General features: G+C 39.2%; 3 protein-coding genes across 3 annotated transcripts; 2 read left to right on the plus strand and 1 right to left on the minus strand.

Moving 5' to 3' along the window:
- Window positions 1–886: 886 nt before the first annotated feature.
- LOC135169148 (uncharacterized) lies at window positions 887–5,161 on the plus strand. Its single transcript, XM_064133884.1, has 6 exons — window positions 887–912; window positions 1,099–1,203; window positions 1,412–2,429; window positions 2,498–2,540; window positions 2,625–3,083; window positions 3,138–5,161. Exons 1-6 carry the CDS (start codon window positions 887–889, stop codon window positions 5,159–5,161), a joined length of 3,675 nt encoding a protein of 1,224 aa, XP_063989954.1.
- Window positions 5,162–5,173: 12 nt separating this feature from the next.
- Window positions 5,174–6,281, plus strand: LOC135169149 (uncharacterized). The gene is made up of 4 exons (XM_064133885.1): window positions 5,174–5,495; window positions 5,604–5,931; window positions 6,099–6,177; window positions 6,258–6,281. Exons 1-4 carry the CDS (start codon window positions 5,174–5,176, stop codon window positions 6,279–6,281), a joined length of 753 nt encoding a protein of 250 aa, XP_063989955.1.
- Window positions 6,282–16,705: 10,424 nt separating this feature from the next.
- Window positions 16,706–17,545, minus strand: LOC135169150 (uncharacterized). The gene is made up of 3 exons (XM_064133886.1): window positions 17,483–17,545; window positions 17,000–17,363; window positions 16,706–16,788 (listed from the first exon to the last, which is right to left on the minus strand). Exons 1-3 carry the CDS (start codon window positions 17,543–17,545, stop codon window positions 16,706–16,708), a joined length of 510 nt encoding a protein of 169 aa, XP_063989956.1.
- Window positions 17,546–18,116: the final 571 nt, after the last annotated feature.

Below are 18,116 nucleotides of genomic sequence, written 5' to 3' on the forward strand. Positions count from 1 at the left end.
CATGTATTTTACGTGACGTATTTTACATGCCCAACCCTGCCCAGTAAACAGCACGGAGTAGGGATTTTTTGTCTACACTAGAACTTACTAGGAAATTATTTATATGGCAAAACAACGTTTGCCGGGTCAGCTAGTATATATATATAAATTACGTGTCACTATGTTTGTCCACGATGGACTCTTAAACTATGCAACCGATTTCAAGGAAATTTGCACACCGTGTGCAGTTTGAGTCAACTTACATAGTAGAATAGCGTATACCTTAATTTATAGTCAGAATATTATCGTATTTTAAATTATTCGTCTAATATTTGACATTCACACTTTCTAATCTGTTAACTCCAACTAATTTTAACAGATGGCGAAATCTATTGACTGGGTTGAGTAAGTAATCAATAGATGGCGCTGCTATGTGAAACCTACAAACGTGTTACGTTGTTCGTCTGCGAACTACTTCACCGATTTTAATGAAATTTGCATACCGTGTGCAGTTTAATTCACCTTAAAAGATGGGATAGCCTACATCTTAATTTATAGTCGCAATATTATTTTATTGAAAATTATTTGTCTAATATTTGACATTGACACATTCTAATCTGTTAACTCCACATGATTTTAACAGAGGGCAATATCTATTGACTGGGTTGAGTGAGTAATCAATAGATGGCGCTGCTATGTGAAGTCTACGAACGTGTCACGTTGTTTGTCCGCGAACTACTTCACCGATATTAATGAAATTTGCACACCGTGTGCAGTTTAATTTAACTTACATGGTAGAATAGCTTACAGCTTAATTTATAGTCGCAGTATAAGTTTATTGCAAATTATTTGTCTAATATTTGACATTCACACATTCTAATCAGTCAACTCCAAATGATTTTAACAGATGGCGATATCTATTGACTGGCTTGAGTAAGTAATCAATAGATGGCGCCGATATGTGGAATCTACAAACGTGTACGATTACCTACAATTCAATAAAATAACCACCACGTGTAGTTCAGGCTAAAATATAAGTTAAATATAGTTTGTACGAACGTAACGAAAACGAAATACCGTGAAATTCAATTGTTTTTACTGTAAAATTTTTGGTGTTAGCTTAACCGGCCACGTGTTACTTAAACTGAAGTGTAAATTAAATTTATATTATAGTGAAGATACTAGTGAAGCTCAAAACTCTTCAATTAAAATAGATACATGTAAGTATTATCACATATTTATAAAAGTTAATTGATGTATCCATGACAAAATGCTACAAAGCTCACCACACGTTTTCTAGAATTGTACAATTTTTTTTTCATCATTTTTAACCCTTATTAAGTAATATTTCGCACTTCTCATTTCATTGTACTTTAATAGCATGTTTTTCTGTTTTTTTTCTCATATTGAACCGTTAACATTATTATTTCAGTAATATGCCACCGAAAAAATGTAATCTAAACAACGTGAGGAGCAGAGAGGCACAATACAACCGTGTTGCAAGAGCGCATGAATCGGCAGAACAAATCGCTACAAGAAATTCAGCTCAAAGAATCAGGACGGCAGAGAGTCGTGCACAAGAACCTCAAGAACAGCGTGACGAACGTTTGCGACAGAATACTACGAGAACAAGAGTGGCACGAGAACGAAACATAGCTATAGCACGAGTACACGAACCACATAGGCAGCGGATTAGCCGCTCATTAATACGTACATCATTTATTCGTCTTGCTTTTGAATATGCGCCAGATATTAACTACTCTGCACATTCCAAAATTGCTATCGCTGGAATGGATAAAGTATGTCAATATTGTCAGGCATTGAAATTTCGGAATGAAACACCCGGCATGTGCTGCGCATCAGGAAAAGTTGTGCTATCACCTCTTCCCACTCCTCCGGAACCTTTATTATCCCTTCTTGCTGGCGATTCAGATGATTCAAAATTATTATGGCGTAACATACGCAAATTTAATTCTTGCTTCCAAATGACGTCATTTGGCGCAACTGAAATCTGCGATTTCGCGTCTGATCGACGTAATTTTGAAACTACATTCAAAATACAAGGCCAGGTGTACCATAAAATCGGATCATTGATGCCCATGCCTGATAATAATCCGAAATTTCTTCAAATTTATTTTATGGGCAATTGTGAAGAGCGCGCGACGACTCGGTGCCAGTATAATTTCATTGAACAAGCAGAGGAAAGAGCAATTGTGATATTGCTGGAAACCTTTTTAGAAGATCAGACTCAACTAATTCTATTGATTAAAAGAGTTTCGCCACGACTGCAAAATGACAACTATCAAATCGTCATCAAAGCCGACAAAGTACAATTAGGTGAACATGCTGGTAGATTCAACGCTCCAACTGTTGATGATGTTGCCATTATTATGGTCGGTGATCCAGTTGACAGAAGAGCTATAAAAATACACGGCGAGACAACACTGTCAGTACCTTTTAGGATCTACACCGTTCATATGACGCACTGCAATATCCATTAATATTTTGGCAAGGACAGGATGAATACCACCTTAAAATCACCCAGTGTGATCCACATACAGGTAAATTTGACAATTAACTATTTATTTTCTTACTGTATATACGAACTTCAATTTTTTATTGCATTTTATTTTCTATTGTTTTAGGTGCTTATGGAAATAAAAAAGTTAGTTCAATGAACTACTCCGCACACCGAATAATGGTTAGGCTAAATCAGGACAACTATATCCTACGATTTCGTCAGCTATTTCATCAATACATTATTGATATGTTTGCTAAGGTTGAAAGCGAACGCCTGCGATTCATTCGATACAACCAGGCTAAATTACGATCGGAAGAATATATTCACTTACGAGATGCTGTTGCTGGAAACATCGCCGGAAATTTGAATCCCAATGACATCGGTAAGCCTTTCATTTTACCTTCAAGTTACATCGGCAGTCCACGGAATATGCAGGAATACGTACAAGATGCCATGACTTACGTACGTCATTACGACCGACCGGATTTGTTTATTACATTAACGTGTAATCCGAATTGGCAAGAGATACAAACTTTACTATTACCAGGACAACAAGCAATTCATCGTCATGATATAACTGCACGTGTGTTCAAACAAAAATTGAAATCCTTAATTGATTTTATTGTTAAATATTCAGTTTTTGGTATCACACGTTGTTGGCTGTATACGGTTGAATGGCCAAAGCGAGGATTGCCTCATGCTCACATTTTAATTTGGCTTCAAGATAAAATCCGTCCAGAAGAAATTGATCAAATAATTTCAGCCGAAATTCCAGACCCATTAATTGATCAGGAATTATTTGATATTCTAACCAAACACATGATCCATGGGCCGTGCGGTGCTTTCATCATGACGTCATCATGCATGGAAAATGGAAAATGTAAAAAAAAATTCCCAAAGCCGTATACGAATGACACCATTACGAATATTGACGGTTATTCAATGTATCGCCGCAGAAATAGTGAGAATGGTGGCCACACATTCACAATGCGACTACAGAATTATCCAAATCAAGTAGAACTTGATAATCAGTGGGTGGTACCATACTCAACATTACTTTCAAGAACTTATGCAGCACATATCAATGTTGAGCTTTGCAGTTCGGTAAAATCAATTAAGTACATTTGTAAATATGTAAACAAAGGCAGTGATATGGCCATATTTGGAGTACAAAATATCAATAACAATGACGGAATAGCACGATACCAAATGGGCAGATACATTAGCAGTAGCGAAGCTATTTGGCATATTCTTAACTTTCCCATACACGAAAGAGATCCTTCTGTCCAGCATCTAGCAATACACCTTGAAAACAGTCAACGTGTATACTTCACTGAAGAAAATGTTTTTCAAAGAGCGCTTGAGGCTCCAAAAAAGACTCTCACTGACTTTTTTACATTGTGTCAAAAATCTGATATTTTTGGCCAATTCGCAAAGACATTGATATATGCTGATGTTCCACGTTATTTTACATGGAAAAAATCTAGGAAAAAATGGGAGCCACGAAAACAAGGAAAACCACATCCTTCCATTACAGGCATATTCAAAGCTAAGACATTGGGGGGATTCTACACGGTACATCCAAAGCCACGTGAGTGCTTCTATTTACGTTTGTTATTGATGAATGTTCCCGGACCAACGTCTTTTAAATTTCTGCGAACAGTTAATGGTCGAGTATTCAATACATTTCAAGATGCATGTCGTGAACTGCAATTGCTAGAAGACGTTCACCATTGGGACTTAACGCTTGCTGATGCTGTGTTGACATCAACACCCAATAACATTCGTCAGCTCTTTGCAATTATTTTGACGACACGTTATCCGTCACAAGCACAAACTTTGTGGGAAAAATATAAAAATTGGATGACAGAAGACAGATTGCACCGAAATAGACAGACAGATCAATGCCAAAGTATAGATTATACGCCAGAGATGTATAATGAAGCGTTAGTGTTGATCGAGGATTTATGTGTGGTAATTTCAAATTTACCACTTAATTATTATGGTATGCCACCACCTAATCGCCCAGCTACCGACTTAGTCAACGTCGATTTACAACGAGAAAAAGAATATGACCGTGGAAATTTAGCAACAATTATTGTGAACAGTGAGCCATTACTGACACCAGAACAAAAAAATATTTATGATCGGATTATGCTGGCTGTTGCTGCTGAACAAGGTGGTTTTTTTTTCTTGGACGCACCAGGGGGAACCGGTAAGACATTTTTAATATCATTGATTCTTGCCAAAATACGGTCGCAACAGAAAATCGCATTGGCAGTTGCATCGTCAGCCATTGCGGCTACTTTGCTAGATGGTGGGCGAACGGCACATTCAACATTTAAGCTGCCATTGGACATTCATAATAAACCAAATGCAATGTGTAGCATAAAAAAGAATAGTGGAATAGCTGCAGTGTTGCGGAAGAGTTCAATAATAATTTGGGATGAGTGCACAATGGCTCACAAATATTCACTCGAAGCATTGCATAGAACTATGCAAGATTTAAACGGCAATAATAAACTTTTCGGTGGTGCTATCTTACTTTTGTCGGGTGATTTCCGACAGACCTTACCGGTTATACCTCGCTCTACTTTCGTGGATGAAATTAATGCATCTTTGAAACACTCATTCTTATGGCGAAGTGTTGAAACACTTTGATTGACGATAAACATGCGCCTACGATTGCAAAATGATCCACCAGCACACATATTTTCCGAACATTTACTAGATATTGGGAACGGCAAAAGAGATGTTCAACCAAATATGCAATGCATTAAACTGCCAGACAATTTCTGCACTGTTCCTCAGGAAAAAAATGAATTGATTCACAGTATTTTTCCGAATATACAGAATAATTACTTGAATCACAACTGGCTCAGTCATCGAGTGATTTTGGCAGCTAGAAATGTTGATGTTGACGAAATTAACTTTCAGATACAACAGTTGTTACCAGGCGATCTGATGCCTTTTAAATCAATCGATACTGTTGTTGGTGAAAATGAAAGTGTCAATTTTCCAATTGAATTTTTAAATTCACTAGATATACCTGGGATGCCACCACATAATCTTTGATTGAAGATTGGTTCCCCTATTATTCTAGTACGTAATTTGAATCCACCTCAATTATGCAACGGTACGCGTTTGGTCATCAAAAAGATCACTGGAAATATTCTTGAAGCAACTATTTTAACTGGGAAGTTTAAAGGAAAAGTGGTCCTGTTGCCACGTATTCCAATGATACCATCAGATTCTACCATACCCTTCAGAAGGCTACAGTTTCCAATTCGTTTAGCTTTTGCCATGACTATAAATAAGTCTCAAGGCCAAACAATGTCCATTTGTGGTTTAGATTTGGAAAATCCATGTTTTTCCCATGGGCAACTATATGTTGCATGTTCACGTGTAGGGAAACCGTCGAATCTATTTGTGTTAGCTAAAGACAGCTTAACCAAAAATATTGTGCACCGATTAGTGCTAAATGAAATTAGAAGAATTTACAATCCACAATAATAAATATTATTGTTAAGGATTTAAGACTCCCTGCTCTGCCCACCTCATTCATAAGTTTATTTATATGTTACATGTTATTTACTAGAAACTTTGTAATCGAGATACGCGGTAGCGTATCGGCCAAGTACACGTTTCATACGCGAAAGATCGGCGAACGCTACCAAGTATCTATACACCTCACAACTTCCCCTTCCACTACCTCCAATCCTTTTTTCTCACTTAATAACATTATGCAATAATTTAGGTGAAAACTGCCGTAACTACGTAACTAAGTTACGTAATATAAATCGCGTATGAGCTTTCCAGTGAACCAATTATGGGTTTTATTTATGGAATATTAAGGAAAATCTGCGCATAGCGACGAGCTAACATGCACATTTCTCGAGTTTTTATTATGTCGATCACTAAACGGCTACATTGGAGCCGCTCAGTTTTCAGCGCGCAGTGTAGTGTACTATAGTGAAATACCTAATCGTGATTGGCCATTCGCTAGTAAGACGCTGGCGATTTTTTTTGTCCCTAGATAAAAGTGTACAGTGCAGTGAAGTGTTATTGAGTGCATCATCGATTGTTTTTTCAGTGTATCAACATGGCCGACAACAATCTTAATAACATCCCACCTCTGGCAGTTATGGAGAGTAGCGACGACCTGGTAAGCTTTCAAATATATAAAACGTTAATTAAGTTATCCGCGTTAATATTCGGAGCCCATTGAGCTAGGTGATCCATTTATTGCATATGTTTTTAGGGGGGGAAAACCACCGGCGTCCGTCGACGATTTTTTAGGTTAAAATTTCACACGGAAATGTGCGTTAGTAATTTCCGAAAAATAAAAATAAAATAGCTGTATTTTTAATTGATGAAGTAAAACAAATAATTGTTAACATTAATTCAACTGTATAGTGTTAAAATCACAAAAAAACTTTTGTGAAAAAATTTCGCCAAGTTGACGTTTTATTGGCTGATCCTATTTTCCAAAAAAAAAATGGTTACTTTTGTTTACAAAAAAAACTTGAAATAAAAAATACACCAAGCACATCGTTCACAATTCATATTGGTTAGAGGAACCTGATATCTCAAGTGAATGAATCCAGGAACATTTATGAATAGCAAATCGCCATTCTAAACGCTAAATAACAAAACGCCCTCTGCAAATTGTCGGCTCAAGTCTGATCAATGAGTCTGAAACACATAAACGATACATACGCTCATATGTCCATGTGTGACCAGACTTTAATATATCTGTGATTGCTAAACTGGCCATCTTGAAAAAACTAGCGCCACCAACGGTAACTAGCGTCGCCAATTGTCAATTCGATTTTCAGAAAAAAGTCCACTTGGCGCGCCCGGCATTTTATGTATACTTCAGAAAATAAAAATTGTATGTAAGTGAGTAGTTACTAGATAGATGGGTGTCGAACTTCATTTCTAGAAAGCAATAAACAAATTTCGGAGAAAATATTGTACAATCTCCGAAATTAAGTCAATCGTTGGTGATATAGTTACTCGAAAAACATTCGATTGTAGATTATCCCAATTCAACGGTCGATCGAGGAATCAAGTGGAAATGATCTTAATCGTGAATATCATATTCAGTTGAATCAATTGAGAAGGTTAAATACTCCGGTTGAGTAATGTTGCAATCCACTGATGAAGTACTGAGGCGTTCTATCGTAATGAATTGACCGGTAACAATCGGTACTTTCCATCAAGGGACATAGAGTGACACAGTGTTAACTAACATATGTCTTGTTGTGTTGTTTTGATCAATCGTAGTTCTCCTTTTTAATACTGTGTTAGGCAGTACCCTACGATGGAAAGCGCCCAGTGTTATTGACTTACAAATAACGCGGCGCGCCAAGTGGACTTTTCTCTGAAAATCGAATTGGCAATTGGCGACGCTAGTTACCGTTGGTGGCGCTAGTTTTTTCAAGATGGCCAGTTTAGCAATCACAGATATATTAAAGTCTGCTCACACATGGACATATGAGCGTATGTATCGTTTATGTGTTTCAGACTCATTGATCAGACTTGAGCCGACAATTTGCAGAGGGCGTTTTGTTATTTAGCGTTTAGAATGGCGATTTGCTATTCATAAATGTTCCTGGATTCATTCACTTGAGATATCAGGTTCCTCTAACCAATATGAATTGTGAACGATGTGCTTGGCGTATTTTTTATTTCAAGTTTTTTTTGTAAACAAAAGTAACCATTTTTGTTTGGAAAATAGGATCAACCAATAAAACGTCAACTTGGCGAAATTTTTTCACAAAAGTTTTTTTGTGATTTTTTTTATAGGATTTCACTCATTTTTGCAAAGCATAACAATCACTTGCAAAATAATATAAGCAACAAAATCAGTGAAACATGGAAGGGAAAATCATCATTCAGAAATAATTTTATCTAATCATTTAAATTATTAAAAATGATTAGACAAAATCATTAAAATGTGATGTTTTTCCCTACTATTTATTTTCACTGATTTTATCGAATTATTCAAATAATAAAAATGATTAGACAAAGTCGCTGAAATTTAATGTTCTTCCCTTTCACTGATTGTTCTTTCCTTTTCAATGATTTGTTTACCAATTAATAATTTTTTTGTTTGCTATTTTTGTTTGCATCATTTGTTTCACTTATTTTTATACAGAAAAGCATGTAAATTATTTTTAAAAAAGTTAAAAACATCAGTGATAAAAAATAAAAGGCCAATATTAATTTTTTTAATGATTTTAACTAATCATTTCCACAATAACAACATTATGCAAACGGCTCACAAAGAAACCTCATCTGTATGGGTTAGATTTTCTGTCAGCCGGCTTCATAATTTATCTAATCATTTAAATAATTGAAAATAATTAGATAAAACCATTGAAGTTTGATGTTTTTCCATTTCATTTCGATTCACTGATTTTCTTACTAATTAATAATCTTGTTATTTGTTATTTCTGTTTGTATCATTTTTTTCAATCGATTTTTGTCACTTATTTTTATGCTGAAAAGCATCTAAATTACTAAAATAAATGTAAAAAAATCAGTGAAAGAAAATAAACGGCCAATATACGGTTTTAATGATTTTTTCAATTTCCCCGCTGTTACCGGTAGCGCTGGCAGCATTACTAGCTTCCCGCGCTACCGGTAACAGCGGTAAAAGGGAAAGACCGCAGGTACTAGATAACCGAGGTTGGGACAGTAGTCGGTCGCTGGGCGCGCGATGTGAATCGGCCTTTTTCCCGATTTAACGTCGATTGTGATTGGTCCCGTCATTTTTCCCCTAGAATGAGCCCAGCGACAGAGTTTATCATCGGAACATGTACTGTGCATACCTGGTTATCTAGTAACCTTGGGGAGGAAGAGGAAATTGCATACATTATAATTGTTGCCAACTTTGACGTACAAGTCTAACGCTGAGAAAATAAAATCGCGAAAATATTACATTATGATGGTTGCTATGGGCGGATATTTTTATTTATTATTGTTTATCAAGAAATAAAAATATCATTAGAAAGCTCATAGTCAACTTATATAATGTAATTAAGGACGGATTTCGCGAGAAATTTTCATATAACGAGAAAAAAAATGAAAACCATTCGGGGAGTAGTTGTCTCGTGTATATTATACGCGACAGCATCGGCCTATGACGTCACACGGGTCTAAAACGTCAACTTGGCCGATACGCTCTCGCGTATCTTGTTTGTTGAGGGAACAGTTGAGTAGGATGGATCCGGAGATTTCAGGGAAACTGGTTGATTGTGTAAAGAATTTAACTCGCGGAAATTATCACACACAACGATTTGTTAATTTATTAAAACGCGTGGTCAATTTCAATGCGGGTTATTACAGTCTTTACAAGTTGATTAGTTGATGTACGGTCAAATTATGTTGATGTACAATTTAGTTGATTTCACGGTGAGTTTCGATAGCGAACTTTTCGCGGTGAAGGTCGATGATAGACTCTAGGTGAGTGGGGTGATTTTTCAAAGATGAGTGATAGACTTCGGCTGGTGACCGTTGACCGACAGGTCACGATCATTGCCGGAGTTTTCCGATAATTATTTTTCGTTGAAACCGCCCGAGTTTATCTTAATTCTAAACAGACCTTTCTTGTTGTAAATTAAATTTACAATAAAAAAGATCTCTTGACAAAACACTGTAGGGCTATTGCATAATGAGATAATTAATATTTAAATAATTAGCTTTGGAACGCCAAGGGGGATGCCCGCGGTTTTCACCCTGTATATCCCCTCTTGGGACTGATGGTGATGGGACACTCCTGTGTCTTGTCCCCTTCTGCTGGGCCGTCGTGCCCCGTCCGGCTAGATGTCGGTGAGCCCTTCGGGTTCACTCTTCTAGGAGGGGTGTCTTGGTGACGGATTGGGAACAACACAAATAACCTCACTCGCGGAATGTATTAAATATGTATATATTTACTCTTAATAGTATACACTCCTTGCGCGAGTGGGTCGGTAACGCGTTATTAGATGGTCATGCGTTGGACTTGGAGCGCGGTTACGAGCAGTGGAAGACCCTGTTTGGTCTGTTGCTGGAAGGTATCTGTGCTCTCTGCGAGTCTCTAAATCTCCTCCCAGTCCAAAACGCTGTTCTAAGCAGTTCCACGGCTTTTTGCACCAATATTGTCTTGTGTCATCATTGACGCAAGACTCATACAGTCAAACAGTATACTGGCCGTGCCAAAAACCCTGAAACTGCTTTATTCGATCCCTGCTGCGACGTCACTTGGGTGCTGACAATGGTCTAAACATCCGTTGGATTGTTCAGTCCTTTGTCCAAATGGCGTTGCAGCGAGTAAATTGATCCTCCAAACACTGGGGCAGCTAATCACAGCGTCTCCAAGACGCCGTGGGACTGCTGACCAATGTCTGGGCATCGATTCCCAAAAAACGACGCATTGGCGGAGGCCAATACGTCACACTCCCCTGATAAAACTATTGCTACCCTGGTTCACAATCAGGTGGCAATAGTACTAAACTAAGAGAAACGAATTTTAATATAGTCTGTGTCTTATGGGCCTCGGCTTATGCCAAAAGAGCTATCAACTTCCCTGCCATAAGGGCCAAAATCCCTGCTATATGAGCTAAATATATAATGCTTTATGGGCAAATTAGGTAAACATGTTATTTCCTTTTATGGTTTATGAGCGAATTTAAAGCTATCCCTATCGACCGGACCCTTACAGTTTTTCTTATTGCTAAAATCCCTATCAGGAACAGTATTTATCTCTTTTCGGATTAGCGTAAGAACAAGTTCGCGAGGTCGTTGATAGGTGCTTTTCGGGGTTGGTTCTGCTGGTTACCATCCTCCCAGTTCGTGTTGGTGGGGTGGTCTGGAGTAAGACATCTTCCCGTTCCAGCATGGGTTGACGATCTGCCAACCCTGGGCTCCTGTTCGTTCCGACGGGCCGCTGATCATCGGAAGGGCCGGATATTGTTGGGTGTGCGTGACTCGATTTTGGGGGATCAGCGCAAGCTGGCTGGTGAGGGGGGCGGCTGCCTCGACTGGGCGACCTGGTTCGACGGGCTCCAAGTGTTAGTCCAGCTCCACAATCTCCGTGATGGTGGCTGTAGGCCCCGGTCGTACTCCCCGAGCGAGCGTCCTCATCGGAAGGTGTACTTCTTGGTTTGGTATTATCGCGCGTGGTCGTCGTGGTGGCGCCTGCGGCGATGGGGTCCTGGTTCTCGGTCGGTGGGGCTCGTTCTCCCTGCTTCGAGTACCTGAACAAACCCTAACTCCCCCACATCGCGTCGCGACCTTCGACCATAGGGAGAATTTCCAACATGCCGCGGTAATCACCCCAAGAATTCCCAGCGAAATCCCCGCGTCTCCTAACCCGTGTTCGACCCTCCTCATTCTTCTGTTTGTGTCCCCTTGTTTGGATAGCGCTCGGGCTTTATCGATAATGGCTTGCAGCCCGAGACAGTCCCTTGTCACGCTGTCCTCGTCGTTCTGTCCAACCTGTATCGTCTGTAGTAGGCCTATAATCATTCGAGTCGATCCCACGAAATTGGCGCAGATTGTACTTGGATGGTCCTGTTTTCAATCCGTTGACTCTTGTGATGTAAGGCGATTCTATATACAATCTATTGCTTTTCTAGCAACTTCTAGAGATCTGAAAGACTTTGAAAAACGCTTCACATCGATTTGCCTTGTTGCATTCCAAAATTATGAAGATTCTGTCCCTCAACTTACAGTTGCAACAACTCGCGAAACTAGGCTGGAACTTCAGGAGTGTTTTTCCAACCGAGACAATCATATGAATGACTATTGGATAGCTGTTGACGATGATAAGATTGTGAAGGAGTGCTCGTTCTCTTTCTAATGCAGCGGGCTTTTGTGATCCACTGATCAGAAAGTTACGAGTGGGAAACAATATACAAGAAAAAGAGCTGACCTTTCAGGACTTCGACTACTCAGTCATCGAAATATACATCCGGAATCTCATTACTTCATGTCTGCAAACAGCGCACGGATGTACAGAACTCAATCCCTACTTCTTACCAACGATTATGATTGAACTCTTTCGATTGGGAACAGAATTTCCTCTGTGGAGTTCTGTGGTAATACCACCCTCACTTTCGTCTCATTCGAAAAACCATGGGGAAGCTTATGTGCGACATTATATGGAAAAATTCCAAGCATTTGATGAACAGCTGATAGACGTCAGTAGCTTGCTGAAACATCATCTCCAGGATTTGTTAAAGAACATCTCAAGTATTTCACCCCTAGCTGCGTTAGATGACAATAGGAAACTTGATGGAGAAAGTACTTTAGCTTGGCATAAAAATGCAAATTCGATGAAGTTCAGGAATTCTAATGAGTCTCAACTTTCTATGCAAACTTCAGTCATTAAGGAAACTCAGATCTATCCCGCAGGTATTGAAAAAATAAAAAAGCCGATCGATATATCCAATTCAGATCCCTCAGAACACTGGAACGCTGCCTCGCAGTCGCCTACAGGATGTGTTCCTTCTTTTCCTTATCCGTCTCATGATTCATCCGAAGTCCCATTCAAAGTGAATTCTCAGGAATCCACTAATTCGAGTTTGATGGAGAAGAATTTGAAAGGAAAAGCACAAGAAATCAGTATTTATGATCTAGTATATCGGATTATCGTAACGGATCCACTTTTCATCGCCAGTCACGATACGATGCAGAAAACCCTTTCTGCCCATTCTGCTGCCGCCGTTCGACGTGTCTCAGCTTCAGTTCGTACGGCACCCAATTTCCTTGCTTTTGGATCATTCCCACGGCTTTCAAACGCTTGGAAATGGTTGTTCGGTCAACTCCCAATGCTTCAGCAAGTTCTTCTTGCGTTTGACACGAATCTTCATCAAGCAAAGTCGCCAATTCTTGATCTTCAAAGATTTGCGGCCGCCCGGAACGCTCCTTGTTTTCCACGTCGAAATCACCACTTTTGAAGCGTCGAAACCATCCGCGAACACTTGAATCATCGACACAACCTTCTCCATAAGCTTCCTGAAGCAATCGATGCGCCTCGGAAGCAGATTTCTTCAAATTGAACCAATAAAGTGAAACTTCCCGCAAATGACGTCGACTGGGCTCAAATTTCGACATTTTCACGATATCAAAAATTTATGATGCGAAAAAATTTCAACTAATGTGTTAGTGTGGAATTGTTGACAGATGAATAAGCTTTGATTATGACATATGTAACCTTTGAATACTCGCACAGTATTGGTGGCGGCATCTCTTACAAAAAATGGGAAAGACTTATTCATACAGCTGATATCTCCTCATCCGTCGAAGACGGTTCGTTATAAAGATATCCATACAAAGAATTTTTACATTTTTTTGATCTACAGTACCCTTTAATATTCAACGAGATCGAATGCGCGCTTCGCGCGCCCTATTTTGATTTCCCGCCTCAAACACATTGACCAATTAGGAGAAAGTCTTACAGATGAAGTTAGTCGATGACTTCTGTGGTTAATTTAATTTAATTTATGTGCTTGTGCTTTCATAGACTGATGAAGGGCGATCACACCGTAAAAGAACGAATGTGAAAGTCGTTGGTATAAATAAGATGAGAGAGGTAACTTGCTTCTCAATGGATGCTTTTAGGAACACGAACGTTTTCGCCTTTCCGACTAATGCGAAACTTCATTCATTTAATCGGCCAATGGGAAAGACCTTACGCGATTTCGACTCGGGCGAACTTCATTTATGTGCTTCTGCTTTTATAAATAGGAATAATTTGTCTGTCCCGCTGAAATATGAACTTCACCCCGAGAAAAAGAGTAAGCACACGGTAATCCATATTGTTTAAAGAACTCATCAGCAATATTGTTAGTTCAAACACCTGAACGGAGGGTACGCATCTTACTTTTTTCGTGATTTTCGTCAGTAGAATGAACAGGTTTGATGTTATTCCATTGCTCCTGTGTCAAACCCAACTTAAACCATGATTCACCCTCTCCTTCTTGAATTTCGTCAACATGAAATGAGCTGTCACTTTCGTAGCCGGGAGGCGCATTTTTCTCATTCTTCTTCGGAATATCAATATGTTCTATCCCTCTATTCTGTCGCGCCTGGGATAAAATTGACCGTCGATTCTTTGTAACATTAATCCACCAACAATGACGACTCCAGGCACGATTACATTCTGCCGCTAAATCGACCCACACATTTGAGGACCAGGGGGGTATGTCATTTTTAAAGTGGTCGATGTATTGCTCTAAAACTCTAATTATCTCGTCTCTCGGAACTGCTGATGCTCGAGGCATCGTGATACCGCTTTTTCCCTGCAATTAAAACGTTAATATCTCTGTGAAGACGTACGAAAAAAAAAAACAAATTTTATCATAAAACAACGACGTCCTAACCTCTTAAGTCAATTTTTGGAAAAATCGTATAATGGGAAACTATGGACCAGGATTTATCAGCATTTCTTATAATTTTTCCGATTGATCATAATGATTGCAAGCTAAGATGCGATTCACACGATACTTTAGCTAGTTATTAAGGCAATGACATTAACGCAAGTAAGTTAGTACTCATCCTTACGGCCGCAGGTAGTTTATTCCACATAGGTAAAAATTGATCAGTTTCTCCATTCGGGCCCTTTGAAGGTCCATGGAAGACCATTGATATTCGATCAATTTGCTTTGATAGTCAATATCTATTTTTTTATTAATTAAAAACTTTCTTAAGCAAAAGTTAGCACCCCATTTTTTATTTTTCGATTGAAGGTCAAAAGTTACCTCGTCATTGGATTGAAAATTGTTTGTAGGTCATATATAGTCCATTGTCATTAGTCTATCAATCATCATTTATGGGCTATTAATTAATTAAAGAATATTATTCTGACGGACGAGTGCGCATGCGGATGAGCCCATGCGCTACAATATAAGAAAAATATCTACTCTTAAACAATAAATGATTTAGATTTAGATTCTACAAACGATTTTTTATTGACGACGGGAAGAGAATATTGTGATACTGTATTTTTCTGACCTTTGTCGGCTAATATAGTACAGGGGGGAGAGGGGAGCCTATGTCAAATGGTATTGAGAAAAATATATGATTCATAAAAAAATATGGACTCTTAAACGATAATAATTATAGAGGCGGATTGTACAAACGATTTAGAATCGAATGAAAAAAAAACTCAAAATAATTGATTTTTCAAAATTTCGTTGGCTAACTTCACGCATTATTTTGATTAATGAATTAAAGAAGAATAATCAACTCTCAAACGTTAAAAACGAAGGTACAATCACCTGCTAACGAAGTACAAACGATTCTAGAAGTTTTTTTGTTCAAAAATCGTTTTTTTTGCGGCTAATAGGATACTGCTGCTGTTGCTCGTTAGCTGGTAAGCTGATCCCCTTTTTTTTTATCATTATCTTCTATGCTGTGTGTGGTGTTCCTAATCTCTTTCTAGGAATCCTTCCTTTTCTTCTTTCTTTTTGTTCTTCGTTGACGGGTGATCGTTCAGTCATCGCCCGTCTGTCACGTCGTTCGTTTGTGATTGTTATTGTCGTATAATGGTCTTATCCGCTGGCAGTCCGATTGTGCGGGTGTTGGAGGAGCTCATTGGGACAGTTCCTTTTGTTGGGTCCCCGTGTCTTTTATTTGATCTCCTCTACGATGCTTGTTGGGATCGTGTTGAGAGTATCCTCAAGATGGCTATTATTCGTGAGGCTCGGCGACAGGAGAATTTGCGCCTATGGTTGTCGGGTTATTTTTGTCTCCCTCGTCTTTTTATTGAGGGTCCCTGCCCGGTGGTGAGTTATCCTCTATTTTTTCTGGATGACTACTAAATTATGGATTTTTTCTTAGGCTCCTCGTATGTACCAATACGGGGACGATCCTCTGGAATATCTTCGATATTTGTCCGGGGATGCTACTCTCGGGGAGGAGATTGTAGATGAGTACGACTGGTTTGCCTACTTTGAGTATGTTCGTGGGGATGCTTTTGCATGTGTTTTTTTTTATTTTTTCTATTTGTTTTTCCTAATGAGTGATTATTGCTTTTACCAATCTTTTTAATACTTGTTTTCTTTTCAGGATCGTCTTCGCGGTGTTTGAGGCTGAGGAAATCCTCACGGTTCTTCTGTTGCGGCCATCGTATTGACCTTCCTTTGTTTACTCCGTCCAGGACTTAAATTTTTTTTTTCTTCTTCTTTGATAAATATATTTTTTTTTAAAATTTCATTGTATTTTTCTTTCCCCATCCGGCTCGCCTCGAGTTCGGTTTCCGGAGTCAATTGCTGCCAAATTAGGTGATGCCTCTTCTTTATTTATGGTGAGTTATTATTATTTTTTTTTTATTCAGAAATTTTCTTTCGGTTTTATTTCCTTGTTTCGTTTTTTTCTAATTTCGGTTTTCGGGGCGGTTTTCGGTTTCCCTGAGTCGCGCTTTCTTTAGTTTGTCGCGGTGTACGATTTTCGATCTCCTTTCCATTTGGATATTCACGTTGTTGTGATCCAAAATTTCTAGGATACGGTATGGTCCTTTCCAATCATCGTCCCTTTTTCCCGTTCTGGGCTCTTTTAGGAGCCAAACAGATTCTCCTACTTGGAGCGGTATTTCCCACACTTTTCGGTCATAATATTTTTTTGATCTTTGTTTCGATTTTGTGAGGTTTATCCGAGTTTGTTCGCGTACTCTTTTTAGTCCTTCGGTTAGTTCTTGGAATAATACGCGATAGGGCTTGCCTCCGATTCCCTCGATCGATCTTGCTGAGGGTACGCGTGGTTTTACTCCGAAAACTAGCTCGTGAGGGGTGAATCCCGTGCTTTCGTGTACGCTCGTATTATACGCAAACATCGCTATATCTATCCATTTGTCCCGAATTTGTGGCGAATTCTAAATGGTTTACAAAATTCCGCGGTGATTTGACTTGTGAAGTTTGTGCCTCTGGCCGACAAGAGTGCCTGTGGCGCGCTGAACGTTCAAATTAATTTGCGTGCGAGAGCCGGTGCTACGTCTTCCGCTCGTTCCGTTCTCAATGGCACGGCCAAGGCGTATTTCGTTAGACAATCCTGCATTGTCAATAGCTATGCGTATCCCCTGTAGCTCCTGCCGGAGAGCTCATAGATGTCCATAGACACCTTCTCGAACGCGTCGATTGGTGTGTCGGTAATGATCGTGGGATGGCGGGCCTTCTCCCTCGTTAGCTTCTTGCGTTGGCAGGTTTGGCAGAGGTTCACGTATTCTCGGAACGTTTGGGACATGTTCTTCCAATAGTATCGGAGTTCCACTCCGTATAGGGTTTTGGTGATGCCTTTTATGTCCTCCTATCGTTGATGTGTGTTTTTCCTCAACGATGGAAATGCGATCTTCCGTAGTCGGCACCTCGAGTAATCTTGCGCATAATATTACTTGTACGTTGGTTCCGCGTAATTTTTCTTTCAGGGTCGTTCTGATTGTTCTCCGTGATCGTCCCGGTAGACAATCATAGTCGTGTGCCATTCTTATTATTTGTATATTTTCGGCTGTTATTAGCTCGAGAAATATTTCTAGGGCTCGTTTGATGTTATCCTCGAGGACTTCTGCCTCTGAGTCATCTTTAATGACCAGGCCAAATCCCCATTTGTCGGATTTCTTTATTTTAATTAC

Source organism: Diachasmimorpha longicaudata, chromosome 14, assembly GCF_034640455.1.
Source record: "Diachasmimorpha longicaudata isolate KC_UGA_2023 chromosome 14, iyDiaLong2, whole genome shotgun sequence".
NCBI lineage: Eukaryota > Metazoa > Arthropoda > Insecta > Hymenoptera > Braconidae > Diachasmimorpha > Diachasmimorpha longicaudata.